The 24,537-nt window shown below is 41.3% G+C and overlaps 1 protein-coding gene across 1 annotated transcript in view; it reads left to right on the top strand.

Annotated features, from left to right (window-relative positions):
* Positions 1–24,537, top strand: part of LOC104385966 (chromosome unknown open reading frame, human C15orf27) — a 59,981-nt gene that overhangs the window by 34,510 nt on the left and 934 nt on the right. The window contains exons 7-9 of the mRNA XM_009994498.1: positions 250–365; positions 9,775–9,961; positions 19,385–19,435. Of these exons, the coding sequence (XP_009992800.1) occupies positions 250–365; positions 9,775–9,961; positions 19,385–19,435 (354 nt within the window). The remainder of the gene's footprint in view (positions 1–249; positions 366–9,774; positions 9,962–19,384; positions 19,436–24,537) is intronic.

The following is a 24,537-nucleotide window of genomic DNA, read 5'->3' as shown; positions in this document are numbered from 1 at the left end:
GAAGAGCGTGCAAGATGTATTTCAGCTCAGCCAAGCAAATGGAGATCTGACCAAGCAAGATCTAAACCCTGCTGATGACCTGCATTTCCCAGTCAAAATACTGTAGTGCTATTTCTATAAGAAATATTCTGGTTCTCTAGATGCAAGTGAAAGGGGGGACATTGTCTGGCTTGTAAAGGTCTGTAAGGGTTTTCCTTCGAATAACAGAACAAATCACAGTTACTCTAAGTGCTTATTTGTGTTTTCCAGCGTATGTCCTTCCAATGAAATTGGAGATGGAGATGATGATTCAGCAATATGAGAAGGCAAAGGTTATTCAAGATGAGCATCTGGAAAGACTAACCCAGATCTGCCAGGAACAAGGGGTAAAGTTCAGTTTGTCTTTATTTACACATAGCTATCATGGCAAAACAAGCAGTTCACATACTTTGCAGCAAGCTAAGGTTTGAGAAATGTCACTGTGACTTCTTTTGTAAGGTGACAGGTCTCAGTGTTAAGGAAGTATTAGCTGCAGCCAGGGTGTTGTCAGCATGCTGTTTGTCAAACAGCAGTTGGCTCTTTCTGCTGCTGTGGTTGTGTTTCCTGAGGTGAGGAAAATAAGTGTGAGGAACAGCAAAAGAATGTTTCCAGCAAGTAATTTATTGAATGAGTACAGATAGCTTGACAGAATACTGAGAACATGCAGAAGTCATTGCCACTGTTGGAGGGTGCAGCTCCATCAAGGCCATGTCCTAGGAAAGGTGCATGTGTTGGAAGCTAATGAATCTCCCTGCTTTAAATGCAGAAGACATCTTCCCTCTTATGTCAGTCAGAGATTCTTCTGGCAGACTCAGGATGTTGCAATAGAAGCTTCTAGCTGCTGGAAGCAAGTCAAGACTCTTCCCAGGCCCCCAGGTGTTCAGTGACTCAGTCTTAAGGTAAGGGAAGGTGAAGTTTAAAATCTCTCAAATTAATATATTTACATGAAAAAGGTGTAAAAGCACTGTTTGGGCAGTGAGCCAGGAGATTTTGCATCTTGTCCTATGCACATGGGCAGGGCACCATCAAACCACGACAGAATGACCCCCAAGTGACTTTTTGTTTCAGATGTGAGGGTAACCATGTGGTGTCCAATCCTAGAGATTGCAAGGTTCCCACTCCACTTGTGGTAGTTGCTTTTCAAATACAAAATGAAGAGACCTGAATGACTCAGTCAGTCATAAAGTTGAAGCACCTCAGCAGACAGGAGGAGGGGCAGTTTGTTCCAGAACAGACCAACTGCCCAAAAGTTGCATAATCTGAAGCAGGGATTTAGGTGCCCATCTTTTACTGATGCCCCTAAAATACTTCTGAAACCATCAGTTTTTAGGTCCTCAAATGGCTTTTTAGATTTAGTTCCAGCTCTCCTGCACCTGCATCTCAACCTGGGATTCTGCAGTGAACTCTTGGTGGTGCGAGGTTGCCTTGTCCACGTGATGAGTTTGGAAGACCTGTTGACAGTGTGTGTCATTTCATAACACTGTGTTAGACAGTCTCTCATGTTAACCATAACAAATTTCTAAATTTCAGGCTTTACTTTAGCCAAAACTTGGTTATTTCCAGCTATATAAGTATCTTCAGCGGCAGAACTGCAGTTCTTTTGATCACAACTTTGCACAATGTAATTAAATTATTGATGTTTCTATCATAGTTGTGAAATGAATAGGGAAGTGGCATATACCCCATTTTACAGGGAGAGCACAAACCAAAAGCATTAAAAAAACTAAAAAAAACACAAACTAAAAGCATTAGGCAAATCAGCCATTTCTTGAGTCCTGGTGAAGTATTTTGTGTGCCAGACCATGCTGTTAGACTAAAGTTCTTGACAATCACACATTGCAAAACATTCTTGCTTAGGAAATGCACTATGCAGCTCTAGATCTCTAAACAATTTTTGGTGGTGTTATTTCATAGTCTTGGAATAAATGTGGGTTTGTTATCCCAAGTGGTGGCAGTAGCAGATTTTGCCACTCTCCATACTGATCCATGTACCTGCATGTATCTGCATGCCTGGCTTGCAAAATGTCTGAGCCTTAATCTGAGCTCTGATGGTTGCAGTTTAGCTGTACATCAAGCACAAAGAAATACTGCAGTGGTAGATTAGTCAATCTGTGAAAACACAGCAGGTTCTCTCCTAGCTTTCAAGTGTCATCAGCTATGGAGAAATATGGAGTATAGAAAAATGACAGCATAATCATTCTCTCATTTTACAATTCTGACTTTTTGCCAAACAAATGTCTCAGCTCTATAGTATGAGGTAAATGTACTAATTTGCCTCAGTTAGCAACATTGACACAAGTTCTGCATCCTTTCTTCATAAATTAATAGCTTCATAATTCAGTCAAGTACAAGTTGTCAGCATTGTAATACTCACATTATCATTGTGAACAGTTTCTTGTGGGAAAAATGTCTCCTAATGGTATTTAATGCCTCAAATTCTGCCAGGTCTTTGCTTTTTTCATGTGATCACCTTTCCTAACCTTTTTAAAGGGTTGCTCATTTGTGTGCAAATCTGTGTTTCTGAGTGAAGGGTTGCCTACAAAAGTCTGGCTGTTCTCACTATCTGGAGGGCCAGCAGGGAGGATTCCAGTTTGCCCTGTCTGTGTGGTGCCACCTCTGGCAGGGGCAGATGGAGTGGCTGGGAGCTGCCCAGAGGGGTGACCTGGAGCCTTGGATATGTGCACACCAGTTCCAGCCCAAAGAGGAAGAAAGGGCAAGGCACCATGACTGCTCACATTCCAGCAGTGGCTGTAAATCCTTATTCATCCTGAGGCTACATCTTTGTGACCACACTGATGATTTCCATTTATTTAATAATAATAGACAGGACTGAAAATATTCCTCTTAGAAAGATTTCCCAGCACTTCCTTTTCTGAGATCCTGTGTTTGGTTTCTTACTGCTTTGCCAGTTGTCAAGCAGTTGCAATTGAAATTCTCCAGGTTTGGCATTTTCTGCAGATGAAATTATTTTGAAAGGTTCAGACAAAATATTTCTGAAGAGGAATTGGGGAAAAAAAAATAGCCTGTTTTGTTGTGGATTTAAAACAAATAATTGTCCATGCCCTTCTGTTTTGGATCTGTTAACATTTGACTGTCAAGAATGGAGTTCTTTAAAAAGATAAAAGCAGGAAAGATGCAAACTCCATCTTACCTTTTGAATTCTGTTTTTGTCAGTTGTATTTTTTTTTGGCCAGTGATAGGGTATCACAATTATAAAGTACATTTCCATTCCCAAGCAACACTGGAGATGTACTTTTACAAACAAGAAAACTCTTTCCAGATGTTGATTTTTGGCTAGCCTTACATCTGAAAACCAGAATATATTTTATAAATTATAGCTGCATGGACCAGCAGTTTGTTCTCTGCAGTACCCCACTGGAACTGTTTGAATAGTTTACTGTTTTATTTATTCTCCACTAGCCAAGAAAGAAGTCACGAACAAGAGTGAAACATGAGGGCAGTCAAGGCAGAAAATGCTGCAAGGGTTGAGGTGGCTGTGCAGGGCTTCACAAAACATGAGAGACATCAGCAATCACAGCACCAGGGATTTCTAAAAATGGGTGAAGGTAAAAGCTAAAAAAGTCTCACTGCAATTACTATCCAAAATTTGAACAAAGTATATTGCTGATGGTATTGTTCTATCAGAATAACTTCTATTGCAAAACAAAGCTCCAAAGTTTCAATAACAATGCAAGTTCCAGTCAGGGAAGATTGCTTTTTTCCTCTGGACTCACTTGTAAAGGAATTTCTGTTTCTGATAACAGATCTACTTACATGACTTTTTCTCCTTAATTTTCCTAAGTCATTCAGCTGAGTACAGTCCAGCAAAGATTCTTTGTTGAGCCTAATCACAAGAGCTCCTTGTCTGTCAGCTCCTATAGAATTTGAGTTTTTCATCATTCTTAGAGGTGCAACACCTATGGAAGCTATAATTTCTTTATCTTGGAATATAATTTGTACAACAGTTGCTAGTTTAATGACAGGGCTATTTAGCTGGTAAAATTACCTATCAAAGCAATAACTTACGTTATCCTTTTGCAATAATTTTAATTTATTTCTAACTACCGAACTTTTTCTTGGTGAATGGAAGGCAGCCAAGGTCATCCCATGTTTCATTCTGCCCGTAAATCATTAGTTTGCAACTGTTTTCTGATTTTTATTGGTACCAACAATGGCTAAACTTAATGGAAATAAACATTGGATTGTGTCCCGGTGGCAGAGGAGTTTTAGAGCAGGGTATTCTGTACAGACAGTACTAACAGAACTGAGCTAAGTTATTTCTTCTGCATTAGACATGAGGATATGAATAGGCTTCTGGCTAAAATGTTAATTGATCTCTCTGAAACTGTCAGTCATACTCTGTTGCTAGAGCATTAAAAGAAACTACTCTCTGATTCTCTGCTGCAGCCCTTTTTGAGTCTTATGTGTTGTAAAATTTCAGATAGGATGGGTGGCTCATTTTATAAAACCAGGCATGTATACAGAGATGTTACCTAAAGCTCTGGGTTGGTCTCTGTCATTTTATCTACTTGTAAATGTTCATCTAATGCATTCTTTGAGTGAGGAAGTGCACAGGTTTGTGCTACAAGAGGACACATAACATTTTTGAAAACACCAAGCTTAAATTTACCCTCTATGGACTTTCTTTTCATGCCTTACAATCTAGTTACTGGTTCTTACATGAGATGGTCTCTATCAAAGTGTATTTTTGCATTAGCCACGGGTATTAACCTTTACTGGCATCTTCAGCTCCCTCAGGAGAGGGGGCAGCCAGGCTCTCCTCAGAAGTGCACGGTGACACAGTACACAAGCTTGGAATGTGCAAAATTCCTATTAAATATGAGAACAAACTTTTTAACTAGCAGAATGGTCAGGCACTGGAGCAGATTGCCAGAGAGACTATTGTGTGTACAACCTTTGAGATGTTAAAAAACTAACAAAACAGGTTTTTAGCAGCCTGAGCTAGGTGGACTTGGTTTAAGTGTGGTTTTGGACTAGCTGACCCTCACGGGTTCATTTTAGCCAAGATTATGCTGAAGTTCTCAAATACATTTTTTCCATTGCAAAGTACATTAGGAGCTCATTGATAAAAAAAGCCACCAGAAGCTACCAAAGTGTAAGTAATTAATGAGTATTGTAGATATCCTGGAAAAGAATGTCAGTAGCAGTCTCAAGTGGACCAGTGTGCAGTTTGTCATTATCTAGAGTCAGGAGATGGTTCTCTTTAGGCTCCTTGATCGCCACAAATTGTCTTCCACACACCAGCATCATTTGCCCACTGACTCTCTGTGGGATTTACGTGGTTCTTAACACAGAGCTGACAGCCATGAGTAAGAACTTAAACTGATCAAAGCATTTGTATAGATGTATATGCTTCCCCCTTCTGCCCCCCCTCACGTTATGCATAATATACATCCTTCTGTACAGGCTGAGGGAAGGATGAAATTCTTTTAGTGTGAGACACTGGCCCAGGTTGCCCAGGGAAGTGGAGGAAGCCCCATCCTGGAAGTGTTCAAGGGCAGGTTGGATGGGGCTCTGAGCAACCTGGTCTAGTGGGAGGTGTCCCTACCCATGCACGAGAGTTGGAACTAGATGATCTTTAAGGTCCCTTCCAACTCAAACTTCTGTGATATGATTCTATGATCTACCTGAAAATACAAAGCATAGTTTTCCTCAGCACAGCTCTCCTGCAGCCCTCTGTATTGAAGAGGTTCAGGGTTACAGTCAGATAGCTACATCAGCTCCTACTGCAAATAGAATTTTCACATGTTTAACTTGGCCTAGAATTTTTACTCTAGAGGACTCTTATATTTTGTACCTTTCAGTGATTTATTTAACCTGCCCTGGACTGCATGACATGCAGTCAGAGCAATCTCATTAGCTCTTCTACACATTAGAACTGCCCAAGGTCAGTGTTCAATAGATATAAGCACCTACAACAGAATTTGCTCCTGCAGTCTCTCATGGAAGTACACCTGGAAGGAACACCGCTTATCTTAGACCTAACCTTTTTTTACTGGGTTGCTTTTAGTGGCTAAAACTATTCCAGGTTCTATAATACCTTGGAAGAATTTTTAAGTAATAATTGTAATCAATTAATATTGAACTGATCTCCTGGGTAGATGCATACTTTTTGTGAGCAAAAATCTGTTTCTTGCTTAACTTTTCCTAGATGTTTTATTGAATGTCCCTTCATCTTCTTAAATCAATCCTTACAACCAGTCCCTTTTTGGACATTCTAGAGACTTAGAGATTTTGGGTTTGCATTTGGAAGCAGCATATTGGGTTGAGTTTTGGCTCTGTCTTATGCTCTGTCTCTAAAAGAGTTACAGTTCTGCACCTCTGTGGAACAGGTTGTATGGCTCACTTGGCATCAGGAACAGGGAACGTGGGAGTCAGACAAACACCAGTATTACCCACTTCTCTGTCAATTAAAAAAAAGGACAGTTACACAGAACAGGATTGAATTCTAGCTTTCCACTGTTCTGAATGCTACACAGACTTCTGGGCAAAAATGAATGGGACCTGGAAGCTGACCATCTGAGGTAATGGAGAGGTGGAAGGAAGAGCCTGTGTTAACCAGCTGGTTTGTAGACAACATCAGTTTCTGCTGTTACCTTTCTGAACATTTCTGTGTGTTACTGCTCCCTTGTGGAAGATATTGAAGTCCAGTGCTCTGTGCTGCTTTACTGTGCCTAGGAGTCATAGCTGCTCTTGACAGTCTCATGTTAAGCTGTGCATTTTTGACCACCCGAACTTGATTAGTGTTTAGAGCTGAAAGTAAGATAAGCATGTGGATTGTGTTTGCAGCTAGCAGTAAAAGATGTTCACATATATCTTAAAAATTTGCAGGGCCTGCATAGCCTCAGGCAGTGGATAAGGGAAGCGTTGCATGAGCCAAGACATCAGGTCCGGGTTTCAGTTTCTGCTAGAATGTGACATTTGAGCCATCTTTAAATGCAGGTGCTTCCTCTGCTGCCGTGGGCACCAGAATGTATTTCGGTCTTTTAAACATAAGATGGCAGCAAAGCTCCTTCTGCTTTTGACTTTACTGTACGAGCTGCTCTCAGTAACTGTGGTAGATGTTTTCTCCGTAGGTTCCAGTTTCTCATGCTGTCGGAGTAGTTGGGATTCAACCAAGATAATAATTTTTCCCTTAAAAGAAGTAAAGAATTGTTTGGACAAAGTGTAGTTGTCTACCTTGGTGATCCCAGCAGTGGTTGCAGACTACTACTTGGTCCAGCATGCCAGGCTGAGTAGCTCATAGCTTGTTGGCAGAGCTCTATTAAACAACATTTATTAACTCGTCTGGATGGTGACTGTGCATGGGAATTTTAAAGACTGGTAATAATCTATGGCTTGCTTTATTGATTGGAACATGCCAAGTGGGAATTAGGAAGTCTGGTCTCTTCCCCCATATTTGCTGTAAGTTCACTGTAGCAGGGTAGATCACCTAATGTACTTCCTTTTTTACATCTGCAAAATGCACTGATTCTCTTTAAGCTTTTGATTGTTGCAAGGCTCAACCAACCTTTGTAAAGGCTTAAGCTGGTTAAATGAGGTGTGATGCAGAAATACAATTGTTAAGCTGACTTTTACGTAGTTTTATCTATTTGTGTTATAAAATACCTACCAAGTTTTTTCTCTTCTTTGAAAAAATAAATCACATCCTGCCTTCAGGCCAGAATAAAGCACTTTAGTGGCAGTGTTTCTTTTTCTGACACACAGGAATGTTTTTGTAGGATGAAATGTGAATTGTAGAAAAACAGTAATGATGCCTAATTCTTACCGCCTTTCAGTTTGAACTAGGCAGGTAGATATGGTTAGGCAATACATTTTTAAAAAAAACAAACCCAGATTTCTTTTTTTAGCCTATCATGTTTGAGTGCATTTAAACCAAGGGACTGTCCAGAAGGGTGTTTTCTCCTCTTTGAAAGTGAAATGTAAGATATTTTGGGACTTAAAAACATTTATTTTCAAGTCAAGAGTAAAACCTGAAGTTCTCTGTGTTGTAAAGTTGAACTCCAGACAGTCCTTTCACAGCTGAATGACACGTCCACACTGGAACCTCTGATAAGGCACTGGCCCCTTAAGCCTCAGGAAGCTTAGGGCTGGCTGGGAAAAGAGTTAGCACTACCAGTTTGCTACTTCTTCCTATCTGTAGGATAACACAAACCCCACCAGCTGGTAGCTGCCATGGAGGTTTCATTGAAGGACTCAAGGAGCAGGGATGTTTTTTGACATTTGCTGATGCTGCCTGACGCTGCTGACTGCAGCTGCCAGAGGACCTTTGGTTAAGAGCCATGACATTTCATGGAGCCATCTGTCTGCAGCTGCCAGACTTCTGTCCACTGATTTCAAGACAGAGGAGAAAGTGTGTGCTTTGATAGATTCTGTATTAGGTGACTTGAATGTGATGTGGAAGGCTTAAACTGCCATTTTGCTCTCTAGATTTTAGTCTTTCAATGGGCCTTCCAGTTACTCTAGTTACTTCCCGTATGGTCTGGAAAGCAGATAGTCTCCAGATGTTGCCAACTGGAATCCTTTTTTCTTTCCTCTTTTTTTCTTTCTAAAATCTGTGGAAACTCTGTTTATTTCCCCTCCAGTTGCTTGAAGAGCTTGGAGGAGCTGCTGGTGCTCTGCAGGGTGCCTGGGCTGGGCAGCATGTCTGGTCTGGACCACTGTGGAACAAACTAGGTCTGCTGAGGGATTCCAAAATCTGAGAGCAAAGCAGATTTGAGTCAGGAGCTGAGAGGCAACAGCCAGAACCAGATTCATTTAGCCTACATGGTGTAACACACCAGTTTTCATGCATTGAGGTGCTAATTCTGTCTCAGTTGTAAATGTGTAATGACTGGTGCAGTGTGCCTGGCTGTGGCATCATGTTCTTTGATGGCTTTTCAGGCCTTGGAACTCTGGAAGGTCCAGCAATGCTAAATTGTAAATGCCTTAGTTCTATTACCCACCTCATTTGCTTTTCTCCTTTAATCTCTTGATAATTAAACATGACTAGGTCACTGCTATGCTGCTGATCTTAAAAAGAGTTTAAAAAAAGAGAAACTCCACCACGCAGCCCCATAACTGTGCTGGATCTTAAAGGGTCTCTACAGCCTCTCCAGAAAAATTGTTTTCCCTCTTGCATTGTGGAAGACCTGTGGCTGTCAAACACAAGACAAACATCCTGTGTCCATCTATTAGATTGTACCTGGTAGCTTCCATCTTTTTGTCAGGTGTTTGCTTTATGACACCAGTCATGAGGCAGATTCCCTCCTAACTGCAGAAGGTTATTAACTGCTGTGGCTCATCCACTTGAGAGAAGTGGCCAGAAAAGTGGCAGCCTTCTGTGGGGTTTTCTGCACACTGTTGAGTACAGGAGATTTACAGTTGGACAAGGCCTGTGGTGTCTCACACCCTTGCCCTGTTAGTAGAGGAGGACCATTGTGGGTACTGCTTAGAGAACCACCCTACACAGAAATCCTCATGACAAAGTCTAGCAGGTTAGAGATGTTTGGCATGAACCTAAATCCCTAAATGTTTGTTAAGAGTGGTCTTCTATAAAGATTTAATTTGATTTGCAGTTCAACCTGTTAAAAATGGTCCAAGATGCTATCTTCAGGATGCAGACATGTATTGTATTTGCTGTGACCAGTCTGAAGAGGTTAAGTGAGTAGGGGAGTAGAACGTCCCCAAGAGCAGACTATAGACTTCTGGCCATGCTTGTATGACATTGGTATGTGGTGCTTTTTTCCCCTCTAGTTTGAAATCAGGCAGCTGAGGGCCCACCTTGCCCAGCAGGATTTGGACCTGGCTGCAGAGAGAGAGGCTGCACTGCAGGTCCCCCATGTGCTGAACAAGCAGAGCAGCAACAGGTACAAGGTGGTGGCAGCTGAGGATTCGGATGATGAGACCACTGAGAACATCACTGAGTTGCGACCTCCACAAGGTGAGTGCTGCCTGTGTGCTGCTACCTGTTGCCACAGCTCATCCCTTACATGGAGCTAGTGATCCCACTAAATCCCTTCACTCTACCAGTGGATTGATTCTTTTCCCTGGAGACTGTGTTTTCCCATTTTTGCAAAAAGGCTGCATCTGCTTCCAACTGGCAGGAGCTGTTGTATTTGCCAACTGATTCTGAATAGGGCCAAAAAAATGACTCAGGAAGAAAACTACTATGAGGCACCTTCTCAATGTCCTCATTGTGCTATCCATCAAACACTAAAGAAGCAGCAAATAATTCAGAATTGGCAAAATGATAGTCACTTGGAGGTAAAAGGAGGGAAATTGGGAACTCTGAAAAACAGTAGAGAGGACCCGTGCAGCAGCTGTGGAACATGAGGCTGTGCTCTCTGCAGTTGCTTAAAGCTGCCAGTGCTGGACAGAGTGCAGCAGTGGACTCTGGAGTGCAGAATGTGTCCTGGTCTCAGTAACACTGAGTGGAATATTCCAGAGGAAACAACAGTTTCTGTCTTAATGATGTTGGTCTTCTTTGGACGTCTTAGCTTGAGGATTTTAGTAGATGAGCAATATGTGAATAGATCTGAATTGGAGGTTTGCATGGTATCTTTATTTTGGTTAAACTCCTTGGAATTAAAGACACAGAAGAACTTTAATAAAAAGGTGTACAAGAAAAATGCTCACCAGGTGTTTTTATATGATAATCCTTTCCATTGTCTACACAGTTATGAAAGCGTGTAGAAATTGTGGGGTTTTTTTCCTCTTTATAATATAAAAATGCTAACCACAGTTCAGCCATTAATTATTCCAGATTTGAAATTGTGTTTAAAAGCAGACAGTCGAGCAGTCTGCTCCCTAAAATGCATTTTCCCCCTTTTTTGCAGTATTTCAGAGATTTCCCCAGTGGATAGATTATAATTTATGCATGTGTTCCTTGAGGGTTACATTTGGAAGTGGAGAGTGTTGTGCACATTATAAGGAGGTTTGCTGAAATTTTAGAGCTGTGGAGATTCATCTAAATATTCTTCTGTCCAAGGTCTTCATTCCAACATCCAGGTTAACACAATTACTCATTGTTGTGTCTCCCTGTAAAATGCTGGCCACAAATGCAACAAATCTTCAGGGTTGATTTCTACATTGACTTAGGTCACGTGATTAGAGAGATTGCTGCTTTTCACTGAAAAAGGTATGTTCAGCAGATAAGAAAACATGCATTACTGTTTACATTGAGTAAGGTGCAGTTACATTATATTTAAACATTCATACTGAGTATACAGAATTAATTTCTGATTTCCAGAATTCATCTAAAAATACCAGAAGAAATATTTCTGTGCATTCTGTCATGTGTTACATACGAAGTAGATGCATCAAGCGCTTGTCATCAGAAGTTAAATTTGAGTGACTATTTCAACAACTGTCTTTTATATTGAATGAGACAGGAATTGGACAGAAAAACCTTTTCCTGTGGTCTTATAGCAAGGGACACCCATCCATGGCTGTCTGCCATGGTCTACTGACAAGAGGCCCAGTGAAGATTGAGAAACCACAAGCCCAGCAGTAACATTCAGTGCTTTAGTTTACAGTCCAGGAGTATCTCTAGTTGGTGTAGGATCTCCTGTCTGCTCAGGGATGTGCAGCACTCCTGAGATGGGGCTCTGCACAAAGGATGGAGATGTTTCATGTAGGTCTTCTCTCTACCCTGCTGCTTTTCATCTGCTGTGGTGCCACTAGCTGTGCTGTCTTCAGGGCTTTCCACAACACTTGCTCTGCCTGGAACTGTAAGCCACTAGTGTGACTTGTGGGCCAAGGATTCTGTTTTGCAAGTTACCCCCTGTGTCAGACTGGGAAATGCTTTGCATCCATTTTCTCTAAGCTGTATTTTTTCATCTTTAAAGATTCCAGGCTGGTTACTGCAGTCAGTCATTCTGTGTGCCAAGGGTGCTGGTGAGCTTTGATCAGTACCTGCAGTTGCCTATCACACTGACTAGTCGGAGGAGAAATACGGGACCAGGTTACTGATACTGTTAAAATAAAACCTACTGTTCACAGCCACAGTTCAGCTGTTTGGCAGAACAGGCTCTGATGTGCTGTTCTCTTATGCTCTGGCAGAATGTTGGCCCTACATGTAACACCTGAGGTTAGGGAATGGCATGGAATGCTTGTATTTGTGCCAAACTTAACTTTGTCAGCCTTCAAAAAATCACCGACTTCAGAGGGCCCTGAATTCTGTCAAATCCAGCAAGCTTGAGTTGGCTGGAGAACATACTGCATCATTAAATGGGATATTCCATCTCAAGCTAATCTTATTTCCCCTGTCTGCATTGAACAATAGAAACATTCAGGGCAGAATACTTGACCACGAAGGGGATATGGAATAAGAAAGCATTCAGATTTTTCACTCATTTCCCTGCCTGGGAGTTTTATGGGATAGTGCATAAATTAAAGCTCCCCAGGGGCAGCTGGAGCTTGTATTCTGGTATTTACACTGGATTTTGTGCCACCACTTACTACAGCATTCAGTAAAGTCAGTCAGGTAACCCCACCTTTGGGAATTTGTGTAGAGACACACATTGTGGCCTGCAGGAGAGCACTCTTATGTGCTATCTGATTTTGTAGCTTTCAGTATGTGTCTGCATCCAGGTTTTCTTTCTGTAGATCTCTTTGTATCTGAAGTGCTTTAATTGCTGGTACAACAGTGGGAGAGACAAGAGCTCTAATCAGACAGTCAGTGGGCTTTGAAAGTGTCCCATCACTCCCCAGCTAGTGTTTCATGCAGCTCCTTGAAGAACCACTTCTTGAGGCTGTGCAACAGTAAGCTGTTTGTGGCCTGCTCAGTCCTGTCCTAAGTCTCTGTATAATGAGCTGGTTGCTGCCTCACGGGCTTCTGTCTCCCCAGAGCAGTTTACCAGGAGACCTCATAACATAGTAATAGTAACTGTGGAAAATGTGTAGATCTATGGTATGTAGATCATTAATTTGGCTAAGAAGCAGGAAATTTTAACTTGCTTTGGATGGAGATTTTATTTGTCCTGCCAAAAAATTGATCTCCAGAGTGGACAAACATGAAGGCTAAAACACAGGCTTCAGCATGCAAGTCAAAGGGTACCATTATCAAGCTTAGGAAAGATGATGGACTCCAGAGAAGGGCTGGACTCTAGGAGCTATAAACCCAGGGGAAAGCTGTGACATTTGCTGCACTGTGAGCACTTCACTTAGCCTCTGTGCCTCAGTTTGAAAAGAGCTCAGGGTGAAGCTGTTGCATCTGAATGCACAGCAGCATCACTAATGAGTTTCAGGACCATTGTGGTCAGCCTTTCTCTAAGAGCAAGGGAAATATCCTGAGTGCTGTCATCTCCTTTCTTCTTCCCAGAGACAGTTACCATTTGACATAATGGCAAATATTATCCTATCTGTTAATCTCTAAATTATAAAGGAAGTTTTTTCTCTTGCTGAGTTCATACCTCATACAGTATGTAACTGCTCATGGTCAGGAAAACATCTCATGTTTTCTGCTCCTGCACAAATCATTTTTAGTGTTTGGTATCCAAAGTTCCGGGCTTCAGGGAATGCCAGGCTCACAGTGCCCCATATAGCCATTAATACTTCCTTTCAAAATTTATTATTCTTTAATCTCTCCCATAATATATGAATTACGGTCCCTAGTGGAAATCCCTCATTTTCCTGCATATATCATTCCAGGTTTTGAAATTCTACAGTACTGCCATAGCTCAAGATTAATATGCCACCCTTCTATTCCTAGCTCTGTTGCTTCATGTCACAGAAAGCTTATTTTAGCTATTGTGAGTAAAATTTCCATTTTTATGAGGTTAAAAGTAAGTTGTCTGCTTTGGGGGACTGCTGCAATTTATGATCATGCTTGGAAAAAAGTAAAGCTTGCTCTCCCTGTAGATACCCACTGTTTTATAAGGGAAGAAAGTAGGATGTTGGGAGGGGACCATGAACAACTCTGGAGCTTCAGAGGACTTCCCTTAAGATTATTCATAAGCTGTCTGAGAAGGCAAAGCAGGGCACTGGAAAGGATTTTGTCAGTTGTTCCTTGTGAGGCAGTCTGAGCTGGTTGAACACTTTTAAACTCTAAGCCAGTTCCTTTGGTGATCATCTGTTAGTGCTCTAAGAGAGCTCTGTTACTGCAGAACAATAGATAAAAAATAGTTTATGGTTATTTTCAAATGTTGAAATGTATCTACTTTGAAGCCTGCTCCTGGAAATGGTTATATCTTAAGTGCACCCCACTTCCTGGTTAAACTCCATGTATCTGTGGAACAGTGAGGATTTGGCTTCTCTGTAGGTGCCTCTTTCAGGCTTTGTGGTTCTCTGTGCAGAGATCATCCAGGCAGGAATCAAAGGAATTGAACCTTAAGCAACACTTATATAAATGTGTGGAGTTAGTGGAGCTGGGCTCTTGAATTTCATGTTTACCCAATGGCTGGAGTAGCAGCTTTTCACTGCCTGAACTGGTGAGCACGGAGTCACATGTGTGAGGCTGAAGTTGTCTCCCATCATTAGTGTGCAGAGGAGTGAAGACACTGCTGACAGGTAAAGGAACACAGAACTGGAAACTTTTCCACTGTCCCAACATGCAGCCCTTTTCATAAACAGATGGTGCTCCATGAGGCAGCAGGGATGTGTTGTGCCCTCTCCCACCCTTACAACATTGCTCCAGCATCTCACTTTTCTAAAGTATTAGAAATCTTTTCCTAATTCCCAGTCTGCATTTATTCAGTGCTACTTTATAACTATTTGTTCATTAATACTTTTGCTTATTTTTTTCTTTTCTTTCCTTGATATTTACCCATCAAATTATTGTTTTATTGATAGCCATATTCCTTCTCAAGCTTTGTTTTTCTAGACTCAACAAATGTGGCTATTTTGCAGAGACAGATCCAAGTTCCTCTGCCTTTGCTTCAGGCCTAGTGTAACAAGCCAACTTGGATATGGATCTGCTGATCCATATTCATAGAGAACAAGGTTGGAAAGGACCTATCATCTACTCAAAGCCACCAGCCATGCTGTCTTGCATCTCAGCCATGCAGCACACAGTGCTCTTGCACCATGATCTGCTAAAGTGAGGTCCAAAGCCACCCAATTTGTTGTCAGTTAATGATTTTGGTTTTCTGTCCCTTTTTTTTTTTTTGTCCCATCATTATCTGCTGATAATGGAGCCTGTTCCATATCCCAGGATTTCCTTCTGTACAAGGACTTCTATCTCAGGGTGATTTCCTACTTTAACCAGGCTGAATCTGTTTTCTGTGTGAGCTAACTTTGACAGCTCCTCACAAGGTGGATTATCCATGGACTCAGGCATCCACCCAAGCTCTGCAGGGACTGGTTATCCATGTGAATGGAAGAGTTGTGTGATACTGCAGCTTGCACAGATGTTGCAAATCTTCCTCCATATGAAAAGCAGGGTTGGGGTTTTTTCGTGTTTTTTATTGCTGAGTGCATTTTATGCTACTTTTATTTCCCAAATGCTTCTAAGGTGCTTTAAGGAGAAGACACAGGTGTCAGGTCACCATGACAGAAATGAAAGACCTGCTTCATTAGAAACATCCTAGTACAGACTGCTTTCTGGAGGAAAGTTGGGCTAAGACATTAGTCTAGTCTGAGGACTCACATCCTCAGTAGGAGGCTGCACAGCAGAAGAGATCACCTTCCAGTTCAGAAAATTCAACTTTGAGAGACAGAAGGCAGTAAAATCAATGACAATAAAAATATGAATTAAAATATTTTAATAATTTAATATTTCAAAAGAAACACCCTTTTTAAGGCCAATCTAAAAGATGTGCAAATGGTATTTTTTGTATGGAGGGGGGGTTGCAGATCTATTCACTGAAGTCATTGATGTAACAATTAAAATCACTGTTGAGGGATTATACAACTAAAAGAGGCATCTGCCTTGGGTGGAATGTAATTTATGTGTTTCACCAAATTTATTGGGTTTTTATAGGGCCAGGAGAGAGATTAGTGTTGTCTCTTGGGTCAGATGAGGTTATATGGGACTGTACTCTTTAGAGTTTATTACTGCTTGAACCATTTTAGCATGTGTTCCGAGTCTTGCAGGAAAAGGACAGACAGGTGATCTGGAAACCTTCATCAGACAAAGCCCAGTAGTTGTGGGACAGATCCTGACCAAGAACCACGTTTTGGTTCCTCCACAGTGCTGCTGCATAACTTGCTGTGCCCCATCACTCCTGCTCTCCAGGGAAAACTGTAGAACCATCCTTGTTCACCACAAGTTAGGATGGGTTTTCACATGGGGAAGAGCTGCCTCATCTTCCTATTCTACCTTCTCAGCTTTCAACTATTGGATCCTCATCACCAGAGTTGTCACCAGATGTCCTGGGGGTAAAGGCTTTAATTCCTTACTTCTAGACATGGCATTCAGGGATATCGTTTAGTGGTGGACTTTGCAGTGTTGAGTTTATTGTCGAAGTCGATGATCTTAGAGGTCTTTTCCAACCTGAATGATTCTGTGATTCCTCCTGGTGCAAGTGGATCCCTATCACCACCCACTGACATTTTCCTAAGGTTGCCATTTCCAGGGGAAGTAAGAGGGAGATGTTTTTTCTTTCTGCTTAACTGCAAGTTCCTTCATTTATAATAAATACCATTTGGGCATTGTTATAGCTAAGGACTTCTATATGGAAAGTTTCTCTTCTGGAAAAGGAGTGCAGGTAACATTGATATGTATTTGAATAGATGGGTTTATTTCTAGGAAGGGAGGAAGAAAATTAAGTCTTCTGGATCCTGAAAATTCCAAGGTGGCAGAAAAAAGAAAAACAGTGTTTAAAAACACCAGGGAAACTATGAAGAATGAAGTATTTCTTAAGATAACTATTTCTGGAGCTGAAACTGACAGCAGAAAACAGTATGTAGAATTTAAATAATATAAGCAATCTGCTCCTTTTGTACAAGCTGGTCCCCCCATCTCATCCTACCAACTTCCCTCATTCCACCAGCTGCAAACATAGTTGTACTGATCTCCTTTGACTGCATGTACTGAGCAGTGGGGACTTCATCTCACTGTGAAGTGCTTGAGCAGTGTTCCACTGTCATGTGCAAAACTGTACTTTTTCTTGGAGTAGTTGTTTTATATGCACAAAAAGTTGCTTTCAGTTGTATATTTGTGGCATTTTTAAGCTCCTTGCTTTCAGCCACGTAGAATATAGTGAGAGATACCTGCACTTGTTTATAGCCTGTTGTCCCCAGAGCAGCTGAGATTTCCATATGACTAAGATGAGTTTGTCAGTTGCCAGTTTGTTTCAATGTAATACTTCAGAAACTTATTCTTTTGTTGGAATATTTATTCTGCAGTTGTTACTCCATTACCCTTTATTGTTTTTTATTAATCAGAGCCTATTCCAGTTAAATATATATGCCCACACATGTATGTTATATTTCACATGCACATGTGTATCTATTTATACATATCTTTTATTTCTAGATAGATAAGCAATGTAAAACAGTGAGGTTAGTGAGGCCATCACATAACAACCTGACATGAAAGCAGGCAGCTGAGCAGCTCGCTCAGTCCTGTGTGGAGCCAGGACAGTGTGATTTTCCTCACCACTCAGAGGGCTCTGGCTGAGTGCATTACAGGGGTTCCTTTTCAGATCCCTGGCACTGGCCTTTGCTGATACAACGACTGGTCTGTATCTCTCTGCTGAATTGGTTTGAAAGCAACTGATCAGTTTGAAAATGGTGTCCTGGTGCATTCTGTTAGTTGACAGGCAGATGGCCAGGGCAGGGAATGTGTGCAGTCCTAAGGAAGACTTGGCTGGAGCCTTGCCTTAAGACATGGAAAGCAGGTAACGTTTCCAAGTTCTTTTCTATCTTTTGAGTGCAAAGCATCTTGGCATTTGGGGCAGCCTTTAATGAGAGCCAAAGGCAACGGGAGCACTCCTGCCTGTTCAGTGCTGAGTGTGAAGAGGAGGGGCAGAACATCCCTCATCCCAGCCAGATTGCAGGTCTGTTTCCTTATTCCTCTGCTTAGAATTAGGCCCTTCAGTTAAATATGATCCAAGTGCACTACCAGAAGTGCAGAGAGGCAGGTATCTTCTGACTGTAGCTGAAAGTTCTTGCCTGAACAAGAACCTGTATCTATATGGGCTGACGGGTTTGGTGGCGTTTAGAGTCTAAATTATGCATGATTGAAATGAAGTGTATTTTAGTAGCAGATAGCTGAAAAGCCTTGCTCTGTGCTCCTAATTCAGCAGCATTGCCTTGAGCTACTCTGAGGCCTCTTTTTTAAATTCAGACATTAGCACAAAACACACCTCTGACTGCAGGCATTTAAAGATCAACAAGGGCCAAAAAAGCTTTTAAAATCCAATGAAACCAGGAAAACAACCATGTTGCCTTTCAATGTCAGGTTAGATTGCCTTCTTAGAGTGCAGCTATTTCAGGTACAGAGTGCTTAGTGGTTTGGGTCTTGTTGTGTGGAGAAAGTGTTCCCCAGAAAACATCTGTTTCTTTCACCTGCAAACCACAATGTGCTGTGAAAAGGAGAACTGCAGCCGCAGAGACCCAGGGGGGGAGGGAAATCTGGCTCAAAGGGATGAGCATGGTTTTCTGAAACACGGTATCAAAAAGAGCACTTAAAAGGAAGGAATGCTTTTAGAGCACAGATACGCTGCAAATTGGGCAGGTCAGGTTGCTTGTAAGCTTGAAATTCTTCCTGGGTTGCTGGTACCATTTTCTTAGCAGCAATATTAGTGTTCTGCTCGGAATTGCAACAAGAGAAGTTTGTTCCTTGCTGTTTTTAGTAACTCTAAAATGTTCTGCTTTTCTGTAAGGTACTAAGAAATCCCACTGTCAGCAGCAGCATCTAAAAATCTGCATATGCAGTATAGCTGCTGCTTTCTTTTTTTGTGATCATGTCTTCATTTTTATCTCATTGTTATTGCAGTTCAGGTGTAGTGAAGTACTGCACCCTTGACCTGTCAAAATCTTCAGTGTATTTTAAGCCAACAGGTCTTGTGGTGTGAATGTGCTGTGTGTTACGTATGAATGTCTAGTAAGCAACAAAATGGGTTTTTTTAGTTCATTCTGAATGAAAAAAAAAACCCAAAAGCATTATTTTAGAAGTAGGAATTTATACACTAAAAGGCCAGCGTTACATGTGGCTTTACAGGTGCTGAGGAGATGGGCCTGGGGCAGTGATCAACCCCACAATGGGCTGTAGGAGGGTGATAGAGCAAGAGTCCTTTGGAACCCAGAATGTCTCATTCCCAGGCTGCTGTCATAAACAACTGCAACAGATGACAGCTCCTGTGTGCCATGTGTCTCCAGCTCACACCTGGTCTGGCCTGAAAACACCATTGGCAGGGAGGACTTTCAGCTGTTTAATCAAATGAGTGGTTTTCTAATGGCTGCTTTTTTGTTCTTGCAGAGGATGACATGAATAATTACATCAGCCGATACTACAACGAGCCCAGCAGTGGTAAGTTCTGCTTAAAAATGTCAGCGTGAACTGCTTTTTTGCGTTGCACAGTGTGCTGTGAACCAGGTGAGGCTGAACAATGATGTAGATCTGTCCTGAAAATGAAACTTATGATGGTATCTCTTGGTTTGCTCCATAGAAATTTGTACCAAAATAGTTCTCCAAAGGTTGAAGGGCCACAGGTTTCTCTGCTGAAGGCACTCGCAATAGTTCAGAGATCTGGGAAAGGTGAGTTCCCCATAGCTAGGCTGTCCAGTCTGCAGAGCCCTTGCAATGAACCCAAGAAGAACAGTATGTACAAAATGAATGAAAACACAAGTGGTGTTAGCTCAGCCCAGCACCATGCTGGGAGCCTTCCAGGAGGGTGAGGCTGGATGGATGGTGAGAAGCCTCAGCAGCAGCACGGGCTGAGGCCCGAGAGCAGGCTGGGAAGGGATGTCCTCTGGCAGGCATCCCCCTCTGGCACAGAGCGCTCCTGGGGGGCCAGGGGCTGCCCCAGCACCTGTGGAGCACCAGGGTAAGGGGTGGGGATGCACCCCCTGCTGTACTCAGAATTTCATAGATATATATTAAAAAATAAATGTGTGTGTGTGTGTGTCTGCATACACACATACAGATAATATAGAGGAGACAGGTGTGTGTGTACACATAAGTGTGTACTATGCTTATATCCCACATGTACATCTCCCTATAGAGTATATATATACACACCATGAAGTATGGGCATAAAGAGATACACATCTCTATAGGGATGAGTCTGTGCATCTACATACCTATTATATCTATGTATTGTGTGTGTACATAGATGTGTGCATAAGAATCTATAATGTTTTATGTATATATCCGACATATATACAGATACGGAAAGACATCGGTAGACATACATGTTGATACATATATGTGTATAATGTATTACATGTGTATCTCCAAACATACATCCCCATATATATATATAAAAAAAAAAAAAAGTGTGTGTGTGTGTGTGTATATATATTTCAGAAGATGTCTATACATATAAAGATACGTATGTAACTGTCTCTATTAATATATTAAGAGATATATATAAAGGACCTACTCAAGCAGGTCTGGAGGCCACAGAGATGCTCCAAGGGCTGGAGCAGCTCTGCTCTGGAGCCAGGCTGGGAGAGTTGGGGTGTTCAGCCTGGAGAAGAGAAGGCTCCAGGGAGACCTTAGAGCAGCTTCCAGTGCCTGAAGGGGCTCCAGGAAAGCTGGGGAGGGGCTTGGGACAAGGGCAGGGAGGGAGAGGACAAGGGGGTTGGAGTAAAACTGCAGGAAGGGAGATTGAGGTTAGGAGGAAATATACGCGTGTTTGAGCAAGAAAGTGAGCACGTGTGCTGTTTGTAGATACGTAATTTCATGTGTTTAAAGAATACATGTATCAAATGTTCATCTGTACAGAGGTATGTAGCTATACATATATGGGGCTGCTAACACCCACTGCCCGTAACAGTATGGAGAAATCTATATATAAATATATTATGTGTACACATAAGTGTGTACTATGCTTATATCCCACATGTACATCTCCCTATAGAGTATATATATACACACCATGAAGTATGGGCATAAAGAGATACACATCTCTATAGGGATGAGTCTGTGCATCTACATACCTATTATATCTATGTATTGTGTGTGTACATAGATGTGTGCATAAGAATCTATAATGTTTTATGTATATATCCGACATATATACAGATACGGAAAGACATCGGTAGACATACATGTTGATACATATATGTGTATAATGTATTACATGTGTATCTCCAAACATACATCCCCATATATATATATAAAAAAAAAAAAAAGTGTGTGTGTGTGTGTGTATATATATTTCAGAAGATGTCTATACATATAAAGATACGTATGTAACTGTCTCTATTAATATATTAAGAGATATATATAAAGGACCTACTCAAGCAGGTCTGGAGGCCACAGAGATGCTCCAAGGGCTGGAGCAGCTCTGCTCTGGAGCCAGGCTGGGAGAGTTGGGGTGTTCAGCCTGGAGAAGAGAAGGCTCCAGGGAGACCTTAGAGCAGCTTCCAGTGCCTGAAGGGGCTCCAGGAAAGCTGGGGAGGGGCTTGGGACAAGGGCAGGGAGGGAGAGGACAAGGGGGTTGGAGTAAAACTGCAGGAAGGGAGATTGAGGTTAGGAGGAAATATACGCGTGTTTGAGCAAGAAAGTGAGCACGTGTGCTGTTTGTAGATACGTAATTTCATGTGTTTAAAGAATACATGTATCAAATGTTCATCTGTACAGAGGTATGTAGCTATACATATATGGGGCTGCTAACACCCACTGCCCGTAACAGTATGGAGAAATCTATATATAAATATATTATGTGTATATAAAATGTGTGAGACTGCATATAGACACACATATATTCTGTAGAGCATTGTGTACACATATTTATAGGTATGCAGTCTTATTTGTTTATGTGCATATTCATCCCCATTGTACATATGGTGCTGTAGAGGAAATTGTGTGTGTACATGTGTATATAAACACACAGCTATATAAATGGTGTGTTCATTCCTGTACAGGTATAATGTATTTTAGATAAATACATATACCATAAATATATACACCGCCCCCTCCCCCCCCAAAAAAAAAATTACAAATATTTATATACGAAGGGGGGTTGTGTGTATTCTATTAAACATTAAATATATGTATTTAAATGGGAGAACTATGTCATAAAGAGTGTGTGTGTAAATAGTGTATTTATATACATGTGTGTATATGTATGTTTACAATTATAATGTATTCTATATGGGACTTACATATAAAAGCACACATCAACAGTTATATTTTTTATATATTTATTTTTACATATATATTACATGTCTATATGGATAAATCTCTGTATAAATATTATACATGTATAAAATAGGGGAGGGTGAGATTGCATGTGGATATTTTATATATATGTGTGTGTCTGTGCACATGCATATATATGTATTTGGTATTACATACAGATATATAACCCTGTGTATACATCCCCATAATATACTTGGATAAAAAAAAATGTTTCTATACGTGTGTGTGGATGTAATTTAAAAGCTGTATAAATACAGGGCATGTGTGTTCATGTAATAGGTACAGTGTGATATATATATATGTATACTCCTGAACATATAGTTCCCATGGATGTACACACAAATAAAAACCAGTAGGGTTGTGTGGTTTTATCCCATTTTAACAGTAACTAATTACATATGTGTGTGTCTGTGTTTGTCTCTCTGTGAGTGTTTGTGTGTCCCCGTGTTTGTCTTTCTGTGGCTGTCCCTGTCTCTGTTAGTCTATCTGTGTCAGTGTGTCTGTGTAGCTGTCTTTCTATAGCTGTTCCTTTGTGTCCGTATTTCTGTCTGCACCTGTCCATGTCTGTCTGTTCCTTTGTGTCTGCCTTTACCTGTCCGTGTCTGCCTGTAGCTGTCCCTTTGTGTCTGTCTTCCTATAGCTATCCATTTGTCTTTTATCTGTTCCTTTGTGTCTGTATATCTGCCTGTAACTGTCCGTGTCTGTCTGTATTTGTTCCTTTCTGTCTGTATGTCCACCTGTAGCTGTCCAAGTCTGTCACTGTTCCTTTGTGTCTGTAGCTCTCTGTATGTGTTCCTTTGTCTGTCTGTAGCTGTTCGTCTGTCCATCCACCTGTAGTTGTCCATGTCTGTTTGTAGCTGTCTGTGTCCCTTTGTGTATGTCTGCCTGTAGCTACCCAAGTCTGTCACTGTTCCTTTGTCTGCCTGTCTGTCCATGTCTGCCTGTACCTGTCCACGTTTATTCATGTGTATCAATGTGTATATTTGTGTACGGGCATGTCCACGTGATGTGTGCATCTGTGTGGCAACAAGTGTGCTTGAGTGAGTATATAGAGGGTGTATAGGTAGAGTGTATGTGAATGTGTGCACATATGTATGTGTGCATGTATGTCCATGTGTGTGAGTGTATGATTGCATATGTGTCTGCATGTATGCTGGTGTGTATTGTTTCCATGTGTATGTGATGTGTGTATATGTGCGTGTTCATGTGTTTGTGCATGTGAGTGTATGTGAATGTTTGCACTTATATGAGTGCACTTGTGCATGAATGGATGTGTGTAATGTTTGTGCATGTGTCTGTATGTAATGGGTGTCTGTGTATGTGTGTGACTGTGTGTGCTTATGTGTGACTGTACATAGATGTATGAATGAATGTGTGCACATTATGTTTGTGTGTATATGTCTGCAGATGTGCGTTTGCAGTATGTTTGAATATTTGTATGTGTGGTGGGGGGGGTGTGCGAGTGCACGTGTTTGCATGTGTGCGTATGTGCACTTACGAGTGTATATAAGTGTATGAATGTAATTATGAGTGTATGTGTCTATGTATGTATGCGAATGTGTGTGTTCCGTGTGAGTGTACACAGGTATATGAATATGCGCAGGGCTGGGTATGCAAGTGTCAGGTGTGTAGGTGTGTGTATGTGATGTGTATGTGTATGGGGGAGGTGTCTGAGTGCATGTGTGTGACTGTGCATGAGTGCATGTATGAGTGTATTTCTACATGTATGAATGCATATGTGTGTGCATGCATATGAAAGTGTATATAGGTGTATGAATGTATTTCTGTGTGCATGTGTCTATGTGACGTGTGTGTGCTTATGTGTCAGTGTACATAATCAGTATGTGTGTGCATGAATGCCCATGTTTAATGTGTTGTGCACGTTTGGGTGTATAGGAATCCACATAGTGTTCGTATATATGTGCATGCATATATGTATGGGTGTGGTTTGTGTGTGCATTTGAACATGTGTGCATCTATGTATGTGCTGTGTCGTATACCTGTATGTGGGTATGTGTATTCACACATACATATGTGTGCATCTCTATGTGTCTGTGTAAACATGCGTATGCACGTGTACATGTGTGTATGTACACGGGTGTGTCTGTAGGTGTGTGCAGGCATGTACACAGCATGTGTGCATTTGGATGTGATGTATTTGAATGTGTATATATATGTATATTGATGTATGTGCACATTTATGTATGTACATTTGTGTAGGTGTACGTGCATCTATGAATGTGTGTGCTTATGTGTGAGTG

The sequence above is a fragment of the Chaetura pelagica genome, unplaced genomic scaffold, assembly GCF_000747805.2.
Source record: "Chaetura pelagica isolate M959 unplaced genomic scaffold, ChaPel_1.0 scaffold222, whole genome shotgun sequence".
Lineage (NCBI taxonomy): Eukaryota > Metazoa > Chordata > Aves > Apodiformes > Apodidae > Chaetura > Chaetura pelagica.
Note: the sequence above shows the minus strand (reverse complement) of the source record. Positions and strands in the feature narration are given on the sequence as shown.